Genomic DNA, 23335 nt, shown 5'->3' on the forward strand with positions numbered 1-23335 from the left:
GTTTGGTTTTAGCAAAGCAAGCAGATACAAATGGAAAGCAAGTTGAGTAGTGCTGGCTGGGGCGGAAGCTAATTTTCCTTTGCATAAAGTGTTGATGTATTGATTAAGAAATCAATCTAAGAGTTTTGAGATGATTGTAGGTAACATTTTTGCAATTTTGATGGTCACAAAACATTTCATTACGTTGCTTTTTTTCTTGTGAAATACTTTAGAGCTTTGACAACTTGCCGTCTATGAAAACAGACAAACCAAAGATATTGCATAATTAATGATCACGAGAGCACAATATGTTTACCTTGAATCTTCCAAAACCTTAAAATATTTGGTTTATAATGAAGTAAAACAAAAAATGGTTCTTTCCTGGCCTTTTATCAATATGTGAAGGGAAGAGACAAGTTTGTATTGCGCATTTTTTTTATTTAAACAACCATCATGATTTAAAAGCGATAATCCATTGGAAAAAGGACTTGGGTTTGGGTGTGACACAACACAAATGACACAAATAGCCTCATGCGAGGTGCATTGATTGGATGATCCGACAGTCTCCCCAGAGGAGTTTCATCTGATCGGTCTCGTCGCAGAGGGATCACATTACCCGACAATCTACTCCCCGGTACTACGCCAGGCTCACAGTGATTGGCTCTGTGTTAAAATGGGCCCATTTCTTGCAATAAATTGCATCAACCTCATTGTCATCGAGGGTTACCAGGCAGAACGATTTGTTCAAAAAGCTGAAACAATGATTGTGACAGACCGACTGGCTTTAGAAAGGTGCTTTTGGGAGACCGAGGGTTCAGCTTTCTCCTTCGGGACTCTTGAGTGCACTGAAAATGTATCAGCCTGGCAGGCAAAAGGGACCCTGCATGAGGACACAAATCAGGCCAACAACCACATTAGGACTCTGTTGCCCTTATTTTGAAAGATCTTGTTGATGCTGTTTTTACTGAGTTAGTTATTTTATTTTAAAAGCCTGCATCTGCATACATTCTCATAATAAAATAATGTATTTACGAAGCAAAACGGCAAATGATTGCTAGTGTCATCTTCAACGTAAATATTTGCTGCTTTGACTGTTTTTCAAGGTATTTGTAAATCTTTTGATTTATTAAGATATTTAAAAAAATCTCTTCAGGCTATTAATACAGAGGTATATCCCTCTCTCCACCAGAATTGATTAGGATGTTAAATGGGGACATACTAATTTAAACAATCATGAGTCCACAGCATTACAGTATAATCATAATAATAATAATAATGGGATTAGTGCTGTCTTAAAGACGGTCAAACCTGAATTTTGTTTAGGATTTTGTTTTAAAAAGAACACTTAATATATCATTCTATACCTCCATCATTTAGAAAATTAGAAGCTATGATCTGAAAAACTAGATGTGATGAGGCTCGTAGGAGCTGATTCATTCAGCCTTGTTGTAACGTACACAAGCAAGTACATTGCTCTCCTTAATCCACATTCTAACCAAAGTAACAATAGTCTCATTTATATTTGGGTTTCGTTTTGTGCTGAGTCATTTGGTCTCAATGAAGTATTAACAATGTTACCCTCATAAACTGAGCTAATCTGCTTCATCATGACGGTTTCCAACTCCTGATTGTTATCTCATGTGTGAAATAACTGGTGAAACTTGTGATTGCGACATGAGGTTTCTTGTCCTTCAAAAGTTTGAAACCACCTTAATAAATTCATGATGTGCCATCGATTTTAAAGGATATTTTACTTTTCATACCTTACCCATTGATGGGTCTTAAATCACAGTTGATGTCTTCTTGAAAAGATTAACTTCGCTTGGTTAATTCTACCTGTCAAAGGTTTCAGGACAAGCTTTTGCCCTTTATTTTCCACAAATTGCTACACCTGATAGATTTATTTTTTATTACACATTTTAATTCAACATAAAATGAATACATGACCTCAGAAACTTTTGTGAGGAGAACTGGTTGTCATGGTTTCACATCAAAGCAGCTGACAGCCAACCCAGGCAACAGGAAAAGTGGGATTATAATGGTGTAATTCCCGAATTCGCTCTGTGCAGAAGGTGGAGGACACATTCTGAGGACACAGCCTTTGCAGCTTTTCTAGACATAATGGGGAAGCACAAGGCGAGCGCTAGAACCATTTTGGTTTTGGTCATTATAAACGTAATGTTGAAGGACCAAACCAAGACGTGTGTGTGTGTGTGTGTGTGTGTGTGTGTGTGTGTGTGTGTGTGTGTGTGTGTGTGTGTGTGTGTGTGTGTGTGTGTGTGTGTGTGTGTGTGTGTGTGTGTGTGTGTGTGTGTGTGTGTGTGTGTGTGTGTGTGTGTGTGTGTGTGTGTGTGTGTGTGTGTGTGTGTGTGTGTGTGTGTGTGTGTGTGTGTGTGTGTGTGTGTGTGTGTAACAAGGTCAGATGTCCCGGTGTCTGGTTGATGTTTTGGCCCGGCGTGGTTCTGCATGAGGGTTAGGACAGGAATGGTATGATCGGTATGTTTCTGCATAAATATGAAGCTTGGGTTCGAGAACTTTATTCGGTCTAGTTTAAAAAAATAAAATACCGGCCCGGATATCACAATTTGGAAAAAAACTGCATATGGACGGAAGGTGGACGTGTCTTGCAGGAGTGATTGTAACAAGTTTCTTTTTATATTTTCTTCTCCAACTACCAACTTCTCACAGGTACATTTCAAGTCTGAATTAGGGGAATTTAATTGAACCTGTTGTCTACTTTTAAGCTTCTTGTTAAATAGCCTTGGTAAAGTATATGATTTAATGTATACTTTTAAAGCTTACAATTCCATGAAGGCTAAGTAGATTTATACTGCTGCTGCAAAATGGACATTAATAGGACCATATTGTCATTAAGGTTGCGAGTAATGATTATTATTAGTCTTTTTGACAATTATGTTGTCTAACAATTTCTCTATAGAATGTAAAAAAAAAAAATGTTAAACCCCATTTCCAGAAGCCGAGAGTAATGTCTTCATACTGTGTTTCACAAACATGTAGACGTATATAATTCATACATCATATGAGGCGACAAGCAGATCTTCATATTTGCAAAGCGTGAACCAGCAATTGGTTGCATATTTGCAATGATTTAACCAACCGAAGCTTCAAGTTTGGTACAACATCTTGAGTTTAAAAGTCTTTCTTATTTCTGCTGGTGCGATTCCAACTTACCAACCCCCACCTGCCAGTGGTGCCCTTCTCCAGTGGTGCCAGTGACATTCTGTTGTACTCCCTCATAATGTCTGTCTATTGCAGCCAGGTGCTGAGCGGGTGATATTTGTGCTTTACTGACCGAGTGGTGAGAGGGCACAGCGGAGGGGGAGACGGGAGCGAGAGGAGGGAGGGGGGGGGAGTAGAGGAAACAGTAGGCCGCCCTACATGCATGGTTCTCCCTCCAGTCCGTTCAGCGCACAGCAGTGAAACCATTCACGTGTGTGTGTTTGTGTGCGCGTGTGTGCACGATCATGTAGTTTTCTGTGATTTATGATCCAATGCACTGCTGGCTAATCTGTATATATCCTCGGATCATGAACCGCAGGCTTTCACATGGCACTGCATCCTTGACTTCATGTTCACAAGGAGGGCTCAGCACAGCCTCGGTGTTTAGTGTTTCCAGGACTGATTAAATATTTACCAGTGAAGAGCGTGTGTAGGCAGGGATGGCAGCTCGCATCTGGAGCTTTTTGACCTCTGGGCTATCGCGGAGCGCTGCAATGCTAGCGAGTCGGGCTTCCTAGCCTCGCGGCATGTGCTCGCGCAGCCATGAGCCTCTTTGTGTGCACATGCGTGTTGTAGGCATGGAAACTGCTCTCGTTGTCTTTTTCGAACATGTCCTTGCATTTGGTTCTGCTGGCATTGCTACACACACATACATGCAATAACCAAACCGATTCCTTTTATATTATCAGTTTGTTTATGATAAAAAGATTGAAGATTAAGCACAGGCAGTCTGGGTGTATTAAACAAAATGTTATGCAATCCTTTCGCAGCGATAATTGCTTGGGTATCCTGTACCGCCTTCAGGTCATACGTGGTTTACCTTGAACTCCGAGGTGATGCTTTTTAAAGTCCTATGGATGACATCCACCCCAGACCGGTTTGCATTGGATTTATATAAGAAAAATGCATAATCTCACTTCCTTTCACAAGTGGTTTTGGTTGCTATGTTACTGCTGATTACACTAATTAAGACTAGATTGTTGCATATCTGCATGCTGCAGACTACAAAACCAAGGGTGTGTCACTGATCTTTGAATTTTAAATTGCGCCTCGGGACTCATGGAAATGACAGCAAAGGTGTGTGCGTGCGTGCATAGTGTATTTAGCTTAACATGATATAATAAGTAACAAAACTAAGTTTGAATGATTTTTCAATTCTTGGAATGTGAGTTAAAAAGCATTACTGAAAAGCATATCCTACAGTATTAAAAAAATAGATATTTTTTGGACTTTTAACAACAGCAGCAACCACAACAATTGAAAACTGCAGTTTATTCCTGCATGTTATCTAAAACCCTGTTTCCATTTGTTTTGCTAAGCCAACTCGCTGCTTGCTGTATCTTAATATGTGTGGCCTCAATACCTTCTCAATGTCTCACCATGAAAAGCCTGTAGTCTCCCCATGTGGGGTTTACTTCCTGTTTGTCCGTTCCCATCTTCCCTACCCATGTTTGTCTGTGATGGCCCCAGGGCTGAACGTCAGAGTAGAGAGAAAATGTGACTTATTTCTTTTCTACAATCTTCCTTTTATTCTTTCATTTTCTCTTGGTTCGCCTCCCTGCAGGAGCTGTTTGCATTTTTACCTCTACCTTTCATTTTTGAACTGCTCCACTTTCTCGCCCCTTTTGGGTTTTGCTGACTAATGGTATGATTTATGTATGCGTCAGTTACTTTTGTTGGCGATGTGTGATTATTGCCTCAAGCTCATGCCGAAGCTCATATTCACACCAGGATGTTCTGTTGCAGGGAAATAAAAAAAAAATCACCTGTGTTTTTGTCAGCCAACTGGAAGTGTGAGAAAGCTGAATATTGCGAATGTCACACATCTATCCAGAAGAAAAACCTGCCGCTATGTCAGTATGATACTACTTCCCAACCGTCTGCTGCTCCTCTTTGCCAGTTTCCAATGAACGTCGACATATTTTCTAATATTGGTAACGTTTCACCAGCTCTGTGATCAGGACAGAGGATGGCTGTTGCATTGTCCATGCAGCTCCATCCTGCTCTTCGTCGTGTTTCTGTGCACAGCATTAGCAAAAGTAAAAAGTGTCAAAACTCTTTTCTTTTTTCTTTTCTTTTTTTTTTTTTAAACCTCCATCTTGCAAAAGTGTGGTGAATCTCGCCAGGGGAGCGATGGCTGTGATCCCTGGTGAGCAGAGGCGTGTATTAACAAGGTTGGGACACGCCTTGGAGCGCAACAGAGCAACTCTTCACATTCCACTGCAGGGTGGGAGGAGGGGGTTAACAGGAGAGAGGGTTGGCTTTAGAGAGAATAGGGTGGTATGTGACTGATTATATCACTTTGGGGTGCAGGATGTAGTCTAACATGCCCTTAATACAGTTTTGTCTGGTAAGTGCTGTGCGAGTGTATTCCTTACGTTTGTGGCAGAATCGGTGCACGTGTGTCCTTTAAAGCAGTGAAACTTGTATTCAAATATGCAATATATTAATTTGATATTCTGTTTCTTGGATAAACCCTTAAATGTTGCAGCTGTCTGGAGTCTTGAGTTTTGTAAATCTATTCTGTTGCATATTTCTTGCACGCATGTACATCTCCCCTGAAATATGACTGAACAGAGTGCAAGAGTCATGGGAAAGGAATGCCAACCTTTACATTGTAAAGGAGGAAAGTGCTGACGTTGGCACTGTGGCGCAGAGACTCCGGGGTGACTTTTAGCCAACACATGTGTACACACAAACAAAGCCTGACCAGGAATAGTAAGCAGGGTGTGAGCTCTAGGGTTTGTGTTTATGTGTAAAACACATTTCAACGAGGAGATTTAAAGTGCTTCACATAAAACCATTACAAGCATCAAGATATATAAAAATAAACATTTTGCACATTTTATAACAAGTGATAACCTTCATTAAAACGTTACATGCACTAGAAATAGAAATGCATTGCAGTTTACAGTTTGTAAAATGCATAAACGCAGGATATTTATCAACATCCTTGAGTCTGCAGCAAACGGGATTGATGTGAAGCACCTTTAAAGTTTCAGCAGACCTCTGGGAGTTTGGAGCAGAATAACTGAACGGTGCTTCTCCGTGTTTGGTTCTGACTGGGAACATAAAAGACGACCCGAGGGTCCGATGGTTTGTAAGGTAGCAGAAGGTCAGAAATCTATTTGGGCCCCAAACCATTCAGTGCTTTATAAACAGTCAGCAAGTTTTTTTTTTTATTGGACAGGGAACTGGAGTGATTTAATAACCCACTGTCTCTGTGAAGGCACTGTTACAATAGTCCAGTCTACGAAAGATAAATGCATGGACAAGTTTGTTCAAATCCTATGGAGACATATGGAGAATATACTTGGTATATTAATAATAGGCTGATAACAAGTAATAGCATTTCTTTGATGACTGACAGCAGTCAATGTATCGATCAGTAGGTGAGAGCTGGGATCACACTTTGAGACCCCTGGGAGAATCCTACAGCAATTCACACACAATGTGATCACATTGGTTTCATTATTTTATACTCGGATGCTCAATAATCTCCTAACATCATTAACAGCACCTACTTTTTATAGACCAATTCAAATCATAATTGTTGCTCTTAAATCTTAAAAGAATATGACAGTTCATTTTGATGAAATATAAGGGGATTATGTTTTCACCAAATTGGATTTAGAGATTAAAGTGTCCGTTTAAAGTGCAGTCTGACTGACTATCTAACCCTTAGATCAAAGCGAAAGTATAAATAAAATGAATAAAACTGTAAAGAGGGGTCTTGAGGTCATTTAGGTTGGGTAGATGTATCCCTAAGATCCCACTGAGCATGATACATATAACACTGAGAATACAATTTTTAACATGCCTACACAGTATTGTAAAGCTGTATGTGCATACACATGGTACCCATGGCAACAGTTAATCATAGATGGATGTCAACAAACCCCAAATTAACCTGACTTGCAGCTAAATGTCGTCATCGTGGCACAACATCTGCCGGTAGAAAAAAAATATAAAATGGTTATTCTGTAATTAGACAAAAACGAAAAGCTGTGCACATCAAGCACCTCAGAGTCAGAAGGACTGATGGAGCTTCTCCTGCACTAGAAAGAACATCCTCTGGGTTGTGCGAGAAGAAATAATTCACATTAGCTGTACTTTCATTTTAAAGGGCTTATTTAGAAGAATATAAACGGATATTTAACTCCCAGAACTAAAATTGAGCTTCTATTGGATTTCTTGGCATAGGTGGTGCACATTTTGGGTGGTTTGTGCATGAATAGTTAATTCTGTGTTTGTACGCTAACATGGCTTCACTCATAGGGTGTGTCTTTCTGCTCACTAAACATACCCAGCCTGGTATTCTCTGCTCATTTATCTCTGCACTCTGCTCTCACAGCACATCATTTGTAAACCACATTAATGGTGTTTTTATATCTCTTAACATTAATGGAGCTTGTGCTGTATTTGTTAAAGGGTTGTGAGGTATTTTCATATATTCGTGGTGTGAATATTCAATATAGAATAATGAAAGACAAATAAGGGAAGTGCTAATGAGCCCAAACAAAAAATGGTTAGCCTTTACGCTTAAATTCTGTTTGTTTTGAGCTACATATTTATTTAGACTGCCTTTTGTAGAGCTGTTTATACATGATGAATATTATTGAATATTATTTTTGAAAGGTGTTTCTGCCAGTCTGTCCGGGTGCTTTATGTTTAAATATGATGTCCTCATTCATGTCTAATCCATGTACTAAGTGCATGAATTGTTAGTCGAGTGCTAGAGAGAATATGAATGTGCTCCTTCCTTAAACTGCAGCAGCCGCTACAAACGCGTTCACTGTAAATATGTAAAGCAATGCAGCATCTATCACCCGTAACATTTCAACCCACCAAAATGGACTTTTCTCTGCATATATTGCTGCTGCGGAGGGATGTGTACTTTTTATCTGAAGCGTTTTGCCTCACCTGAAGTTATTCGGAGACCTCTGCATCATTTGTGCTGCAGCAAAAGACATTAAACGGTAGAAAAGCCTCTCGAGTGATTAAACGAGACCTGTAATGATTAAAGGTCCCGTCATTCCACAGAAAAGCTTTCAAATACGTTTGAGTATTTGGACTTTTACTTTTTGTATACAGTTTGAGGACTTTAGCCTGGGCCCCCTGGAAGTTGCAATAGTCGTTTTCCACTATAGAACATATTCTAAATCTTTAACACATTGTATCAATTGCTTCTTAAATAAGGGGATTCTACACGTCGATCACTATATGGTCATTTTGATTACATGTCTAACATCCCATCATAAAGGCTTGACGTTGCGAGTCGTCACCTAATCAGAATACTTCGGCTGTGTCTCTTTTCTCTTGCGTACTCTCTGTTTTCGTTACTTTCCCCGGTTGCGGTCCCTCCATCTACTTACTGTACATCACGCGTGAAAATGCAATCGATTGTGACGGTTTCAAACCATGCAATGCCCGGCTTATTGGATTATTTTGCGAGCAGGCTGACGTAGAACAACCAGGCCTGCCAGTTGTTGCCTTTTTAAAATTATTTTACAAGGAGTGGAAACGTCCTTTTTGGTTTGTGTCAAAGAGCCGCGTCGAGTGCACTCCGGTGTTCCAGCAGCAGCCCTTTTTCGATGACAGCAGGCAAAGGGAACCCTGGTGACGCACACACCCCAAATGAGAAAAGGCACCGGTGCTTGAAGATGCCCTCGGTCATCGTTTTACTCTGTACATTCCAGTGCAGCATCCTCTTCTTATCTCCCATCAAGCTGCTCGGCGCGTCTCGTTAAAGTCTAATGCATCGCCCCCGTCTCGTAGGCCAGATAAGGCTCGCCTGTGAAGTGTACCAACTCAAAGGACAGCCTTCAATAAGCTCAGACTGAACGCCTTTGGACACATCCGGACTGATTGTTTGTCTGTTTGAATGTCGTTAGGAGAATCAATAGGTTTTTTTTTTCTTCCTTTTTCATAGTCTTAACCGCGTCTGGTTCATCTATTAAGTACAAATGACGGCTTGGTGTTCCCTTCTCTTAAATGTCAAGTTAGCCGGGTAACAGGAGAATGAAAAATCAGCTTCATTACGCAAGCCGGTCAAACTTTGCCCTCACATATATATGAACACATACACACAATCTTACAATAAAAAAAAAAATCTATTACCAAGTCTTATCACAGGAGGCAGAAGCAAACAAAAGCACACACACACCTCGTTGTGTACGGCTTATCAAGTGTGAGTCATACAGTTGTGGTTTTGCAAGTTAATTGACCCACTCGAGAAGTGGACGTAAATTCAATTGTCTCTTTATTCTTTGCAGCAGCTGACAGACGTGGTTGTGTTTGCGTCTGCAGGCCCGGGAGGGATGTGTGGTGTGCGCGTGTATATTTTAATGTGTGTGTGTGTGTGTCTGGCGTGCGCAGTGGCGCTTGAACGTAGTAATTGTCAGTGATGTCTCGGTGCAGTTTGTAGTTAGTGTGACGTCTCTCGGGGGGGTAGTGTTTGATTGAAGCGCCTGTCAAGTGGGTGTCCTCCTATCTCCTATCTGAGTTCATCATCAACAGAAACGGATGGTAATGGCGGCGGCTGTTAAGGTGGCTTTGGTGTGCTGGTGGACACAGGCACCAGGAGGAAGGTTTACAGCCCAATTACCCAGCAGGCCTTTGTGCTTGACGGGGCTTTAAATCATGTATTGTCCATGATATAACCTCCGGTATGGTACTCCTTCCTCTTGGCCATCGGCCATACGGTTCACCTCACTGCTCTGTTTTCATGGGATGCTGTTAAACTTTCCTTTATCGCTCCAGGATTTTTTTTCCCATCATGCAATAGATTACATTTAGTTACCAGCGAAGGAAGTTTCTGGTTGATATTTTCCGGTCATTAAAGTATTGCTAAAACATTGGGCTCAATCATCCAGTTTTGGTTTTAGGGTTGACCTTTTAACAAATGAAACCAGTATTTCTCTTTTTAAAATGATTTCACAGCGCCCCTTAATGTGTAGGAGTGTGTTTAGCTGGAAAGATGTAGATATAGTATATGAATGTAGAACTTCTAGGACACCACCAAAGAAGGCTGTTAAAGTGCTGCAGCAGCACTGGGTTTGTGCACTTTCCAAATATTAGTGTTTCATCATCCCAGAACAAACTAAAGACCTACTTGACTTAAACCAGATGCCCCTCAGACCTTTTGATCTGTCCATTCTTCATCCCTTCCTCTCTCCATTCATGGCTACGATGGGTCTAGTTGTCATGGTTACAGTGTCCTTGCTGTCACAAAGCCCTGACAGTGACTTGTGCCGTGAGGAAGAATGGTTTGTGAGCAATACACACAAGAACATGTCGACATTCCCTGCTCTCTGGGCTTCTTGTGAAGGATTGTGATTCATGTATCAGTTCAGCATAAAACACACACACACACACACACACTAGTACAGTAGTGATTTTACAGGGTTACTCAGCCCCGTTAATGCTACAGTACATGTGTGCAGCAAATGTTTATCCTCCTGTGTAAGTCTGAAAGGTCTTTGATAGATTCATGTTACCTTGCCAACCCTATAACAGGCACAGGAGTATATAACCTGGAATAAATTATCATGCAGCATGGTTTTCCTTGGAGAGGATTCTAGTGTGAAGTAGAGTATGAAGGTAGGAAAAGATGCATTTTTTGCAGTGTTGGAAGGGGTTACCTGAGAAGTGTTGGTCTAAAACAATGTTTTGTGTGTGAGTCGCCTTGCTTCTTGTATCTTGTCAAGGAAGCTTGGGGACGGAGATGGAAACGGTTGCCATAGTTTCAGGTATCTCCCTCATAGGGTCGATTAAGGAAAATGTTTCAACCATTTCCCCTCATCCTCTTAGTTCTTATTAATATGGATGCTGATGGTGTTATCTCTGCCCTTTCTTCTTCTCTCTTGATTTAATAAAACCCTTGCTGCATTTTATTTCAACTTCCATTTGCCATGTTTTTGTTTGTTTCTCAGCAGTTTTACCCATTATCCATTATCCCATTACCTTTGCTGCCATGGCATCAGTTTCATAAGCATTACAGGGAATTACATTTGACATATTGAAAGGCAGGGGTCTGCGTTGTCACCAGCTAAAGGCCTGTAATTTCAGTCTGGCCCCATTATATTTATTTTTCTAAAATAAATTTAAAAAAGCATCCATTCCAAAAAAGCTGCTTTTTTTTTTGCAAGACAATCATAATAATTTTTCCTTATTCAAATCTGTACCAATCAATTCTATAGCTATGGGGACAAATTACTGTAACGTATCCATAGTTGCTCAAAGTGTGAAATGAGCATTTCTTTCTTTTTTCTTTTCTGCTTATGTTGTGTTTTGATGTCCTACAACTTAACTGTTTTGGTTATTTGATAATAAAGCCTGTAAAACCTCATACAGACAAAGTTAAAGACTAGCAGGGGGATGAAGTGATCTTAATTCATTAGAAGACCAGAAGAACCGCAAATATTATTGTTACTCTCAACAGCTGGATCTGTATGTAGTAAACAGTTTGCTGAGGTTCAGGAAGGATGCGTATTTCAGCGTTTTGATTTATGTCGTGTGTGTGGGGTTTGAGGCTGCGTGTTTGGCACACTCAAAGTTTGGTCGATATTTAAAGAAAGCGAACCATGAGCGGGAGGAAGCAGGAAGTATTGACTGAGATATGAAGCTGCTCTTTTTTTTCGGATGCTCTTGCTGGCGTAATATGATTGTTTATGGCTTGTAGTCATTTGTATATCTGTGCAGCTTTTACTGTTCTTCTGTTCTGTTGATGTAGAGTGCTCCATCAGTGCAGTCAGCCAGCTTCGCTTTAACCCCTGTGACCTCAATGTTTAATTACCAGCACCCACTCCTTCTTTCTCCACCTCCTTTATACTTTCCGTAATCTAGTAGTGCTGGGCAACATAGCGATATTATGCGTATACCATGATATGAGACTAGATGTCATCTTAGATTTTGGATATCCTAATATCAAAATGTTTTCTTATTCAGCTTTTAAAGGCTAATGTGATTTTCTTATTTTCCAGCTTTTCTTTGGTTGGCCTTTATCCGCTTTATATTACGGATAGTTTAGCAAAAATGTAATTGTGTCACTATATTGTTAAAGGCCCCAATAGTCACCCCCTTATCATCTTGACAAAATCAATCTTGAGCTATCTAGTCAAATAAATCAGTAATGAATGCTGTGTTTGAATGTCCCCACATGGCCTAGCCCTATTTTCTATCCATGTATTTTTGTCTTGCTTACTCCCTGTTGCCCTTTCTGTCCGCCTTTTATTTATTTATTGGCCGTCACTGCCTCTGTGGCTACTACGGCCTCATGTCTTCTTGCCCAGCACTGAGCTGCCGATCATCTTACTGCTATCCTTGCTGGGGATATTTATAGCACATATGCCAAGACAGGATTTCCTGTAGCATCTGTGCTAACCCTCCAACCTCCACCTTTAGAATGTGATGTAAACATTTCATCTGTGCTAGTCGAGAAATCCTGCTCATTAAACATTTGCTGGTATTTGGTCTGTGCAGCAGTGGTTTTAGATTACAAATCTGGTTGCCTGAACACTTAAGTGTGTGTGGATGGTGTAATTGGATGAGCACATGAACAGATGGTCTGCTATAAAGGAAGTGTATTGACTCCAGACCTACTCTTTACAAAGAAGTCAAAGCTCGGAACCTTTTGCCTATGAACAATGAAAGCTGTACCCGTCACTCGTCAAAGCTAATGACCTCTTTTTTATCTTCTATATATCTCCCTTTTTTTAAAGACTACTATATTATGTTGTATAGATTAAAACGGTGTCGTGTCTATATATTTCTGTGGGGTAACAGCGCTGGCAAAGAAGGACATAATCACTTTAAGTAGTGAGGGATTAGAACAAAAAGTCTTTGCTGGCCTTTAATTCTTTGTTCTCATTCGGGCGGAAACTACTTTTTAAAAAATTTTCTCCCATTGTCTCTATTTTTATGACATTCTTTAAATCAATTCTCATGTGACCTGCCCCCCAGCCGGCAGAGCTAGTATTAAAGCCCAAAGTTGGGAATTCTGAGGATTGCAACGGGACTGGACGATTGTCCAGCTGCACGATGCCTCTTCCCACTCTTTCCTGCCCTCTTTCTACTTCTCTCCCATTTGGTAGTCGTGGTTAGACGGCCAGCAGAGCCAGTGGGAGATTAAATGGGGGGCGGAGGAAGGCCGGGATAAGGATGGTAAGGCGAAGAGTTTTTTGGCAAAAGTGGTGAAGAAGGCGTGTTGGACGAATGACTAGTCACACACACACACATGTTTGCTTCTCATCAAAGGAAGAAAACGATAATAAACCAGAAAAAAAAGAGCTTAACAAATGAGCCCCGCCCAGCAGCATGTAGCATATAGCCTTCAGAGATGATGGAGTAAAGAGGGAGGAGTAACATTCCTGCCTTTCACCTGACCGCCAACACTTCTGGAGATGTTTAGGCACCCAACACGACTCGGAACCAAAGGCACCCTGTTACTCAACGGGGTTTGATCTGTGTTTGTTTGAATTCACTCGAAGTCTCCAGTTACATCATTATAAACTGGTTTGGATGATCATCCAGGGGGAATGTGAACAAAAGACAAAGTGTCATTCTGGAAGAGCAAAGAAAGCGTTTCTTTATTCCTCGATCGACAGAAGATGCATCTTATCACGTGATGAGACATTAATTGCTTCAAACGTTCACAATTTCCAACTATTTGTGTGTCATTTACTCTTCCGTTTTAATGAAGTAATCAACCATTCTTTATCCTTAGTCAACACTGCAGCTCTGTGCGTCTGCTCAGGCAGACAGTCTATATGTAGAACCCTTGTTTTCATAGGAATGGGACTGTAGCACGGTTGGTTGGATGTTTAGACTAGTGTCTCCCTAAATGTACACTGCTCTTTCATGCTCTCTCCCACTCTGGGCTTCTCTCCTTTTTTTTTCTCCTCCTCTCCGTTTCCAGCAGTCAGATCCGTCGTGTATTTAAAAACGACATGCGGGTGCTGCTCCTGCTTAGTTTTCCAGCACAGCTAGAGGCTGCATTGAGACAAATACTCTAATTGTCTTGTGTTTTTCTAAGGTCTTCAAATCCTCTTACTCCTCTCGACCTCATTGTCAGAGAGGGAGTTAGCACAATACATTGCCTTCACAGGGCTTTACTTTGCTCCTGTGACTGGACAGCTTTTTTTTTTTTTTTTTTTGGTACAGGAGGTCAGCCTCTGTCTCTTACCAAATGCTTCCCATTAGTCCCACCTTGTGTCTGCATTCTTGTCGTCAATGTCTGATCCAACAGTGGAGGAGGCATGTGCAAAAAAAAATGTGAGCATGCCCTTACTTGGCTAAAGCTCTTCTTTTGGAGGCCTGGCCCTGTCTGTGGACTTCCACTGGCCCCTTGTGTTTATTTAAGACCATTACACCAGGTCGGTCCGACACGAGCTGCCTCTGCCGTCCTAGATGGAGGTTGCAGAAGGTCCACGCTTCAACTTCGTCTTGTAATTCCAGGAGGATGCGTTTGCTCTGAAGTATATATTTTCCTCTGAATTTCCTCTGTCATTTTGTCTTGACAATCATCCACCGGCATGCAATGGGTGTCCTTTCCTTCTCAGAAACCCCTGCGGTTTCCAACAGAGTACAATCACACAGAGAGCTCAATTAGGCTGAGTTTTGTTCAACTTCCCATCAAAGTGTGTAATGCTGCGGAGTAGACTTGTCTGGAGCTGCTCGCCTCTCCGGCAATACATTGTTATCCTCCTCTTCCTCTGTCACTATACCACTCGCCGCTGGGGTTTATTTTCCTCCCCGATAAAACCCTTCCTGCAGCTCTGTACTCTATTACTTGTATTGCTATCCCCACTCACTCTGCTGCTCATATCCTTTTTTGTATACTTCCTACTATGTTAGTTTGCCATTTTGGTATTGCACACAGAAGGTGTTAGCTAACTCTTGACACCGAAGCTGCGTGCGATGTTTGTAAGACTCCAGTGACATGGAAACATCTGGACATGTGGAGGCTAATATTCCGCACCAAAACCCGTCGCACACAAGAGGCAAGTGGCATTTCTTCATATTCGGGCTGTCGTTAACGTCAAATTGGTGTTGAGCGCATGGGGGCGAGGATTGTGTATGTTGGGGACTGAGGACCTTCACGAAGCTTTAGGCGACTGTGCAAGCCAGTTTGTGCATGTGCTTGTGCGTGTGTTGTTGGTATTTTTGGAGTAGTATACGGTTTCCTTTGTTTCAGGTTGATAGAATCCTGAGCTGCCAGGTTGACGCAGGAGGAACTATTTACCTTCCACCTCTTACTACCCTAAACGCCCCCCCTCCCCCTCGTAAAATGCCTCATTTGTTTGGTTCATTAAAGCTCAAACTTCGATAATAAAAAAAAAAAATTAAAAAGTTTACATGTGCAGTCGATCCTCAAGGTGCAGGGAACTCGCGATACGTTTCGGCTTGCTAGTGTGCAGCCCGTGTGACGAGGTGGTCAAAGCAACACCACGTCAAAGCGATTGCAGAGGACATTCAATGCTGCACCTTCTGAAACGTCTTCTGATGTGCGATCAGTCCGATTCGTGTGAACCGAAATTTCTCCGAGCAGCCGTTGTTCTGTGAAACAAGCGCACAGCTGCTAGCAGACACTTTTAAACGTATCAATTGTCAAGCAGGAAGGAAACGAGATCAGTTCGAGAAAAGAGGAAGTGAGAACACGGTGGGATGAGGAGTTTCCTGTCACTGGTGTGGCAACCATCACTACTTGGCCCTGCGCCATCTCTCATCTCTGTCTAGAAAGGGTGTTTTCTAGTTGTTGTGCCTCCAAGGACACACTTTATTTGTGTACATCTGAATAATTTGTTTTTTCTTTTGTATTAAAATTGACTCAATACAAGTGTGTCTATTTCCATTTTTAACGTCCAACCCAACCATCCTCCCCTCTCAGAACAAGTCTCATATCACCTGGATAGAGAGGGATTTTGCCAATGTTAGAGTCAAGGTAAGCACTGACTGCTGTACAGCTGCTCTGTATCAAAGCAATCTGCGGCAACCACTCGGGCTGTTGCCTACTGTGACATCTGCGTTTAATCTTTCTCTGGGCTAACACGCGTTCGCTTATTTGTGTCTCTGCCCCTCTGCAACTGTTCAAATCAACCCTGTTCTGAGTAAGAGGCCACAATGCAGTACAAGGCATCTGCTCGCGACCGCTTCTGCGGTAGCGCTTGGTCAAGAGAGAAGTTGACTCATGCGCTGTATTACCACGGCTGTGTAACAGCCTATTCCCATTTGTTGAAGAGGACTTTCAGAGAGAGCAAATTAAAGGCAGGAACTCGTGGAGGAAAAAACGGAAAGAAGGGCACTTGGGTTGCAATGTTGACAGACAGAATAGGCAGGAATAGACTATTCCAAGAAGGGGAATATTCTCTATCCACACCCAATTAGTCTGAAAAGTCCTCTCTCTGCCAACTTCCCCCCTGTACTCAAGCTTCAACTACTGTTGAATTGTGGGTTGATTTATTTGTCACTATTTTCAAATCTTTACCTTTTCTGTATTGTCTAAATTTCAATACATCATCTTCCCCTCTTGCTATCTCACACGCGCGCGTTGTCACTCACACTCGCACTCACAGACATACACGCACTCACACTCGCACGCTCTCCCCTGTCGATGTGTGTGTGTGTGTGTGTGTGTGTGTGTGTGTGTGTGTGTGTGTGTGTGTGTGTGTGTGTGTGTGTGTGTGTGTGACTTGCTGGCTGCAGGACGGCGAGTGAGAGCACGTTGTTCCTTCCTGCCCCCCTTTGGTTCCAGCTCACTTCAGCTGCAGCAAGTCGCTGGCGACACAGAGGGCTCAGCAGACCAACACCGAGCAATGGAGAAAGCCAGGTCAAGAGAAATAATGGAAGAGGAGATGAAGAGTTAAGAAGAACGTATAGCTGAGGGCCACTGCAGAGAGGATAGATAAAAGAGAACAGGCTGAGAGATTCTTCCATAGTCACTGGATGTTTAGAGAACGTATCCTGACATGGGTGCACAGATGAGTGTAAAGGCAGCTTCTGGTGAGATGAGCTAAGGTTTAAGATGATTTATGTGAGCTCGTTCCGGCGCTTGCCTTTCTCATGGACGGCAGTAGGAGGTTGAAGGAGATGCTCTGGCGACGCTAAGATGGAAAAGGACAAGAGAAAGTTCAACCTGAGCCGCTTGCTGACCCTCCACCTGTTCAAAAAGGACAAAGCCTTGGCCTGTGGCCCTGCACAGGGTAACCACTGCCGATCAACATCTGCAACAGGAAACAGCTGTGACACTTTACCTGTGCCGAGGAACCACTGGACGGTAAAGCGATAGCTCCTCATGTTGGCATCTTGATAAACTCTGAGTGTAGTTTATGGCGCTATGTTGTCGCTGCACACTGTTTTTTTTATTTTTTAAAGATAAGCTAGCAGAAGTTGGCTTTATTATCGTTGCAAAGCACCGAGACTCGCTCGCTGTTATCTGTGGTTGTTTAGAAACAAGGTGCAGCAGAGAAACTCTGGTTTCCTGTTTTCAGATCAAGCCCTCGGTTGAAGTAGCGTGTGATGTTCTCTGTTTATTGTGTACTGTCAAAACTCTCTTTCTATTTGTCAAACCGAAATTGCAAAAGAATCTGACATTTAATGAACAACTCAATGATCAACTGTGAAAATAGAGTAAAGCAGCAAATGTTACCTCTTGCCAGAGAATGCTAAAATACATAATTAATTAATTAATTCATTTATGATTTAGCATTATTAAGGTCCAGGGCACAGTACTTTTATTTTGTTTGAGCAGTAAGAAAGAATGATGAATAGTTGTCATGTTACCTGATGGATGCTGGTGTGCACTACTGACTGAACTGGTTATGTCTATGATTGGGCCTGTGTGATACAGGTGTGTGTGTTGTATAGATTATATTGTAGGACACATTTAAGGGATAAGGTTAGGCTTTGGCAGGATGTCCAACCTTGCGGTCCCTAGTTTTGAAATGTAGCTTTTGTAACCCTCTTGGGAAAAGGTTAAAAATAAATAAATAAATGGATGTTTTTCCACCAGGTATCTGAAGAAAGAGACTTCTGGTGGTTCATGGGGTTGATGCTTTTCTGAAGGGAGTAGATGTGTTGTGGGTGAGGTTGACACCAGGTCAGAAGTGTTTTCATGTTGTCAGCTGTGAAAACTGCTCCACCCTGGAGCAGTTTTCTTCATTGCCGCCATCATTTCCAGAAACTACTTACTTTTTTTTTTTTTCTTACACATTGACCAGAATCCCTCGGCGTTATCGCTCATTCATGCGCGCGCACACACACACACACACACACACACACACCTCACTTTGTATTACACTTCCTCTTTCTGTACTTTCATAATTTATTATTGGCAGCAGAGAAGACACTTCAATTAAACGTTGTCTCCTTTCCTACAGCAAACGATCTCTATTTAGCATCCTTGGCACAAGGAATCCTTACAAACACGCCGCCGCGCCCTCTCTGTTCCAGCCATTTGTTCCGCGAGTACTCACCGGGTTGATCAAGCTTTTTCTCTCTATTTTGCCCTCTTCAGGAAGATGGAAACATCAAGGAGATCAACATTACCCACGTGGTCAAGGAGGGCTCAGAGAAGGCTGATGCCTCTCAGTTTGAACTGCTCAAAGTGTTGGGACAAGGATCCTTTGGCAAGGTAACTGCCACCTCGGCTCCTCCCTCTGTGCGACGTCGGCCTTTGCAGTCTCAGGCGCTCAATCCCTGGTCTGATGTAACCGCAGGTGTTCCTGGTGCGAAAGGTGACCCACCCCGATGCCAACCAGCTCTACGCCATGAAGGTCCTCAAGAAGGCCACGCTCAAAGGTACTGTAGCCTGTGAGGTGCTGGAATAGTGTCGTCACACGAATGTTCACTCATCACGGCGTCATCTGTTGGGAATGGTATCTATCGACTTTAAACAGTGATCGCGTAGTCGTGGTTTTTTAATCAAGGGGACGGTACATTGGCATCTTTTCTTTTTTTTGCGCTGTGTTGGTTTGGCAGCATTACAGCTGTGGATAGGAAGAGGATGCCAATGCCTTATTCCCTTGTTTCTATTCCATATAATGCCATTGTTGCCTGTACGCCGTCTGTGTGTATACGCTCTCTTTGGCCTTTGTGTCGAGTCCCTCGTCGTTTAAAAGGGGCACCACCCTCCGTTTCATAAAGGATGTGACTCTTCCTGTAACTACATACATTTAGAATGTAATCAAACAGTGGGAAGACAAACAGAGCTGGCAGTCTTTTTATTTTTTAACTTTTGGTCACGTTCTCCTTACAAAAATCAAGTGATTTGTTCACATGGTCCCGTGAATGGATGTGCTCTAGTTTCACTTTGCTCACCACTTGAAACTCTGCGTGGGCCGGCAGCCTCTTCATTTAGAATCCAGCAAAGTATTGATTGTCTATTTTGAAGCCAATTAGAAACCAACTCTTTTTAACCTAACTCAGACATGCCCCAAGAGCACAGTGAGTAAAGAGGAAATTAAGTGAGGGCTTTTGTCGGCCTACTTTTCAAAATCAAAGTTCAGTACATGAGCACTTAACTGGTTAATTGTCATTCGCTCTTCAGTGAGAGACCGCGTGAGGACCAAGATGGAGAGAGACATCCTTGCCGATGTCAACCACCCATTTGTTGTCAAACTGCACTATGGTGAGTCCGCTTAAATATTTATTTAATTTTACCTCTTCAAATTGAAATGCTTGTCTAGCCATCTCATTACTCATAACTGCAACCGTCTTATATTTATTTGTAGCATTCCAGACTGAAGGGAAGCTGTACCTGATCCTGGACTTTCTTAGAGGAGGCGATCTCTTCACCAGACTCTCCAAAGAGGTGAGAGTTATGTTTTATTTTATGCGGATCCAAAATCTCCAGTTGTTTATCTTACTTTATGAAAATGCATCCAATGTTTTCTCCATCGTCTCAGTATTGTGGTTCAGTCTCATTTGTTCATTCCCCCCTGTTTCTGTATCTCATGCCTCCCAGGTGATGTTCACAGAGGAGGATGTAAAGTTTTATCTAGCAGAGCTGGCATTAGGGCTGGACCACCTCCATAGCCTGGGCATCATTTACAGGGACCTCAAACCTGAAAAGTAAGAGCAAACAAACTTATTTGGACAATGCTTTTTTCACGAGCCATAGCTATTGGATGGCAAACCATGACCACATCATCACTCAGTGCATCATCAACTGCACTGGCCACCAGTAAGAAAAGTCCATGAGAAAGTGAAACCTCGAGGCTCATCTCGTGAATTGAACAAAAACACGTCCCTGCTGCGGTGCTTTTTGCAGAAGTTTTTATTTCGTGCAATATAATATATGCAATAACCGAGACTGAAACTGAAAGCACACTAAAGGGGTTATTATTCAATGTTTGGAATTAAAACAAAATTCTATATAAAATCAGGAGTCATTCTTCTGACTTTAAATGCAGCTAATAACCAAGTCTAGTTACCATTAATCATCAAAATGTTTTGTTCATCTCCCTTATATTATAAATATTATAGATTTGCAAAGTTCCATCCACTTAACATTTTCAAAGCGTTTTTTAATTGTGAACCCCGCATTGTGTTCATCAGCCTGCGGTCCTTCTCCATTTTAATATATATATGCATTCCTCAATCCCCTCCCCATGCTTGAATAAAGTGCTGCTACCAAACCAGAAGGTCAACAAAGTACTTTTTTAAAGTTGTCATCCTTATCATTACTAGCAGTGTGTGATGTCGTGAGGATTGATTTGTTCACACGTGCAAAGAGATTCATTATTCAACATTTCACTGTTCTTTCTTCAGCATTCTTCTGGATGAGGAGGGACATATCAAACTAACAGGTGATTCTCCAGCACCTCCCTTCACACCCACTCACTTTTGAGACACACACACTTTTACCTATTAACCTTCATTAGTCACAGTGGGGTGACAGCCTTATCTTGGCTCTAGCTCTCTGCCAATGGCCCTGCACTTGTTCCCTAAGCTAATTATTACCTTTTTATCTACTGCGGGGTTGTGCCGCCATTAAACCAAAGTTGTCTTTAGGAGACCATTGAGGCGTCTAATACAGTAACTCTCACTGCGGGGAAAAGGCTGACAAAGATTGTATAACAGTGTTTATTAAGTGATGTGCTGACTTTGTGGTGTGGTTTCCAGATTTTGGCTTGTGTAAAGAAGCCATTGACCATGAGAAGAAAGCGTATTCCTTCTGTGGTACTGTTGAGTACATGGCACCGGAGGTCGTCAACCGGCAGGGACACGACCACAGCGCCGACTGGTGGTCATTTGGAGTATTAATGGTGAGCAGGGACATTAGACCAAGAGCAATGTCAATAAAACAGTGTTTGTATTGATCTGAGCCCTGAAACGAGAATAGTTTGTGCAGTTATGTTTACGTGTAAATAACAGTTTCATGGGGGGGGGGTTTCGTCCCAGTTTGAGATGTTGACCGGATCGCTGCCATTTCAAGGGAAGGACCGCAAAGACACTATGGGCCTGATCCTGAAGTAAGTCTACTCAAGGTGGAAGAACAATGCAATGTAGAAGCCAGTTGCCGGACACCGGTGCTATTAAAAAATGCCTCTCCGTATCTTCATATCTGTTGAATTAATTGATTAACGAATGATTGCCTCTCTCCCCGAAGGGCGCGTCTGGGAATGCCTCAATTCCTGAGTGCAGAGGCCCAGTCTCTGCTCAGGGCTTTGTTTAAGAGGAACCCCACCAACAGGCTGGGTGAGTACCAACTCATGAACGTTGCTGGCTGTGTTCCTTCGTACGCGCGTCATTGGTTGAGATTTTCGAGGGGGTTTCTTTACAGGATCCTGTGCCGATGGTGCAGAGGAGATCAAGCGCCATGGTTTCTTCTCAACCATTGACTGGAATGTGAGTGACGGTTCAAATATATATATATATTAAGATATCCACATTATAACATGTTGTTTTCATTTAAATTATTAATCTTTGTTGGATGAAATGTGTCCATCTTTTTAGAAACTCTTCAGAAGAGAATTAAAACCTCCATTCAAACCAGCAGTGGCACGTCCGGACGACACCTTCTACTTCGACTCAGAGTTCACCTCCCGCACCCCAAAAGGTCAGAGATCAAATCTGAATGCTAGCTATTAACTATTAGCTCCATGTCTATTTCGTCCCTGAAAGCACTTCCTTGGGAGGGATTGCATTTTTTTTTCTGTCTTAACTGAAAAACTTCCTGTATCGATGTTTATAAGCTAAGAGACTCAATTCTCATCACACCACCATTTAAGATGCATTGTCATATTGGAAATGGAACATCTCAATAAAACCACCTCCAAGACATGTACATCCCTTTTTAACATAACTGGACTTCCTCGTTGTCTTGTAGACTCCCCTGGCGTGCCCCCCAGTGCCGGGGCTCACCAGCTCTTCAGAGGATTCAGCTTCATCGCATCCACTCTCCTGGAAGAGGAGGATTCGGTGGAGTCTGTGAAGCCGCCGCCGCACCCAGTGGTCCAGGTCAGGACGTGCGGTGGCTTCACTGTGTTTTTCTTCATTTGAACTGACTAAAATGAGATCCAGTCCAAGTTTAAAAAGATCTATAGATTTGCTTACATTTACTGACTTCTACTCGTGACTGATTACACAAACTGTAGAAAGCGAGAACAAATTGGGTAAGGCCCTCTTCAGGCAAAATATGCAAATAGGATGGTTTAACGGAGCAAAAATAAGCCGCGTGTTCTAGAGTAAGAGAGACAGTATCTCAACCAGGGAAGAAACAACCTCCGGAAAACCACTGACATTGTCACACCTTTTACTTACTTCGCTCTTCTTCCTCTGCAGCAATTACACGGGAAGAACCTGCTCTTCAGCGATGGCTACATTTTGAAGGAGGACATCGGCATGGGCTCCTTCTCTGTCTGTAAACGATGCATCCACAAAGCCACCAACACCGAATACGCTGTCAAGGTACGAACAAAACGCACGCCACAATTAATGGCTTCGTCTTTACATGCGTGACCGTAATATGATTATGACATCGCGATGACAGATGATTGACAAGACCAGCACGGACCCCTCTGAGGAGATTGAGATTCTTCTTCGATACGGCCAGCACCCAAACATCATAACGCTGAAGGATGTGAGCACAGAAGCACTCGTATCACACTAATAA

At 42.3% G+C, this 23335-nt stretch overlaps 1 protein-coding gene across 3 annotated transcripts in view; it reads left to right on the forward strand.

The window, feature by feature from the left end:
• Positions 1-23335, forward strand: part of rps6ka1 (ribosomal protein S6 kinase a, polypeptide 1) — a 34845-nt gene that overhangs the window by 8270 nt on the left and 3240 nt on the right. The window contains exons 1-16 of one of the 3 annotated variants that reach the window (XM_037485868.2): positions 14468-15221; positions 16109-16162; positions 18734-18850; positions 18936-19017; positions 19766-19846; positions 19950-20029; positions 20183-20289; positions 20989-21026; positions 21343-21485; positions 21622-21692; positions 21830-21918; positions 22004-22068; positions 22177-22279; positions 22550-22680; positions 23005-23130; positions 23213-23302. In XM_037485868.2, the coding sequence (XP_037341765.1) occupies positions 15177-15221; positions 16109-16162; positions 18734-18850; positions 18936-19017; positions 19766-19846; positions 19950-20029; positions 20183-20289; positions 20989-21026; positions 21343-21485; positions 21622-21692; positions 21830-21918; positions 22004-22068; positions 22177-22279; positions 22550-22680; positions 23005-23130; positions 23213-23302 (1422 nt within the window). In that variant the 5' untranslated portion in view covers positions 14468-15176. Of the gene's footprint in view, positions 1-14467; positions 15222-16108; positions 16163-16947; positions 17495-18733; positions 18851-18935; positions 19018-19765; positions 19847-19949; positions 20030-20182; positions 20290-20988; positions 21027-21342; positions 21486-21621; positions 21693-21829; positions 21919-22003; positions 22069-22176; positions 22280-22549; positions 22681-23004; positions 23131-23212; positions 23303-23335 lie in introns of those variants that run through there. The other 2 variants (XM_037485866.2, XM_037485867.2) reach the window with 2 other exon arrangements.

This window comes from Pungitius pungitius, chromosome 14, assembly GCF_949316345.1.
Source record: "Pungitius pungitius chromosome 14, fPunPun2.1, whole genome shotgun sequence".
NCBI classification, from domain to species: domain Eukaryota; kingdom Metazoa; phylum Chordata; class Actinopteri; order Perciformes; family Gasterosteidae; genus Pungitius; species Pungitius pungitius.